Source organism: Trichechus manatus, unplaced genomic scaffold, assembly GCF_000243295.1.
Source record: "Trichechus manatus latirostris isolate Lorelei unplaced genomic scaffold, TriManLat1.0 scaffold00188, whole genome shotgun sequence".
NCBI lineage: Eukaryota > Metazoa > Chordata > Mammalia > Sirenia > Trichechidae > Trichechus > Trichechus manatus.
This window is the reverse complement of record NW_004444124.1, coordinates 1,496,343-1,497,778: the sequence shown is the minus strand read 5'-3', so window position 1 is coordinate 1,497,778 and position 1,436 is coordinate 1,496,343. Positions and strand designations below refer to the sequence as shown.

Sequence of the window (1,436 nt, the reverse complement as noted above, 5' to 3'; positions counted from 1 at the left end):
TGACCTCTCTTATTTTTCTCCCTCACTGTGAAATGGGAAAACAGAGGCATAGTAAGTGCTCACAAAATGGAAACGTTTGTTATTATTTTCATTTGTTTTACATTCTGATTTCTGCAAGATTTAAAATGCAGGTGATCTTGGGAGAGAAACTAGTGCTTTCTCAGCGCAGGCGATTGTAAAATGCTCACTTCTTCCTCTGGCCCCTACAGGGGCATCTGCCTGCTAGGGGACCCTCTCCTGCTTTCTCTGCTTGTAGTGACCTCTGCTCTTTGAAGGTTTTAGTTGTTTTCAGTGTCTTTTCCTTTGCTAATGATAACATTATTGGTCAAAAGTGCTATATTTATGAGCGCTTATTGAGAAATCCTGTAGGGTCGCTATGAGTTGGGATCAACTCAACAACAGTGGGTTTGGTTTGGTTGTTGAGAAATCTGTCCCAGCCTTCAGCATGCACTTTTTCTTGTTTAGAAGTGAGTATGCTTATCATCCATCTATAGGAAAAGTGTTTTGAATTTTTAAATGTTGCTTAAATTTAGCTGATAGATCTTACTGTATTTAACTTTATTCACTAATACTTATAAACTTAATTTTTAAAAATTTGTATATTCTTATGGAAGTGAAAGTTGATCATTTTATCTTAAACTGGTCATATTGGTGATATGTAAGTTTAAGGGACAGTGTAGTAAAAATATAGTTCCCATAACTCTGAGATGACATTTTCTCCTATAGAAACTAACAGAATTCCCCAGATTCCCATGATGTTGGCCTATTTTTTCCCTCTGCCAGATGGTTGCAGGGACTGGATAGGTGATTGATTTGGTTTCCAAGGGTCCTGGAACTGCACAAATTGTTTTTCATATTGGAAAAGACGTGCCCAGTTTTTCATGAGTTTTAAGATTTATTGCCTCACCTTAAGTGTTGCAAATTACTTTGTTTGCTATTTATTTTACTTAGAATGTAGTAATTGGTATCATTAGTAGAGGGACAGATTTGATCACAAGAAACGGTCAGTCAGCTGGTTTTTAACGCTAGTTGTTTGTTTTTATGTGACACTTTTGCAGGGCTGGAGATAAGATGGGTAGACTGCTACTTTCCTTTTACTCATCCTTCCTTTGAGATGGAGATCAACTTCCGTGGAGAATGGCTGGAAGTTCTTGGCTGTGGGGTGATGGAACAGCAGCTGGTGAATTCAGGTAGAGAATCCAGAACTTCATTTGCAGCTTTCTTAAAAAACAATATCTGCTCACTTAATTTCATTTACGTACTCATTTTCACGTATTTACATATGGGTATCACGGCACCATCTTTCTCTCCTCATATTGTTCTCTTGACTTGCCTCCCATGCTTAACTCTGGAAGAACTTAATTTCTCACATCTGATTTTGCTAAGGGAGTCCCTGAGTGCAAACAGTTAACCTGTTCAGCTGCTAACTGAAAGGT

The 1,436-nt window shown here is 38.0% G+C and overlaps 1 protein-coding gene across 1 annotated transcript in view; it reads left to right on the top strand.

Annotated features, from left to right (window-relative positions):
• Positions 1-1,436, top strand: part of FARS2 (phenylalanyl-tRNA synthetase 2, mitochondrial) — a 517,904-nt gene that overhangs the window by 74,779 nt on the left and 441,689 nt on the right. The window contains exon 3 of the mRNA XM_023741741.1: positions 999-1,190. Coding sequence (XP_023597509.1) covers positions 999-1,190 — 192 coding nt within the window. The remainder of the gene's footprint in view (positions 1-998; positions 1,191-1,436) is intronic.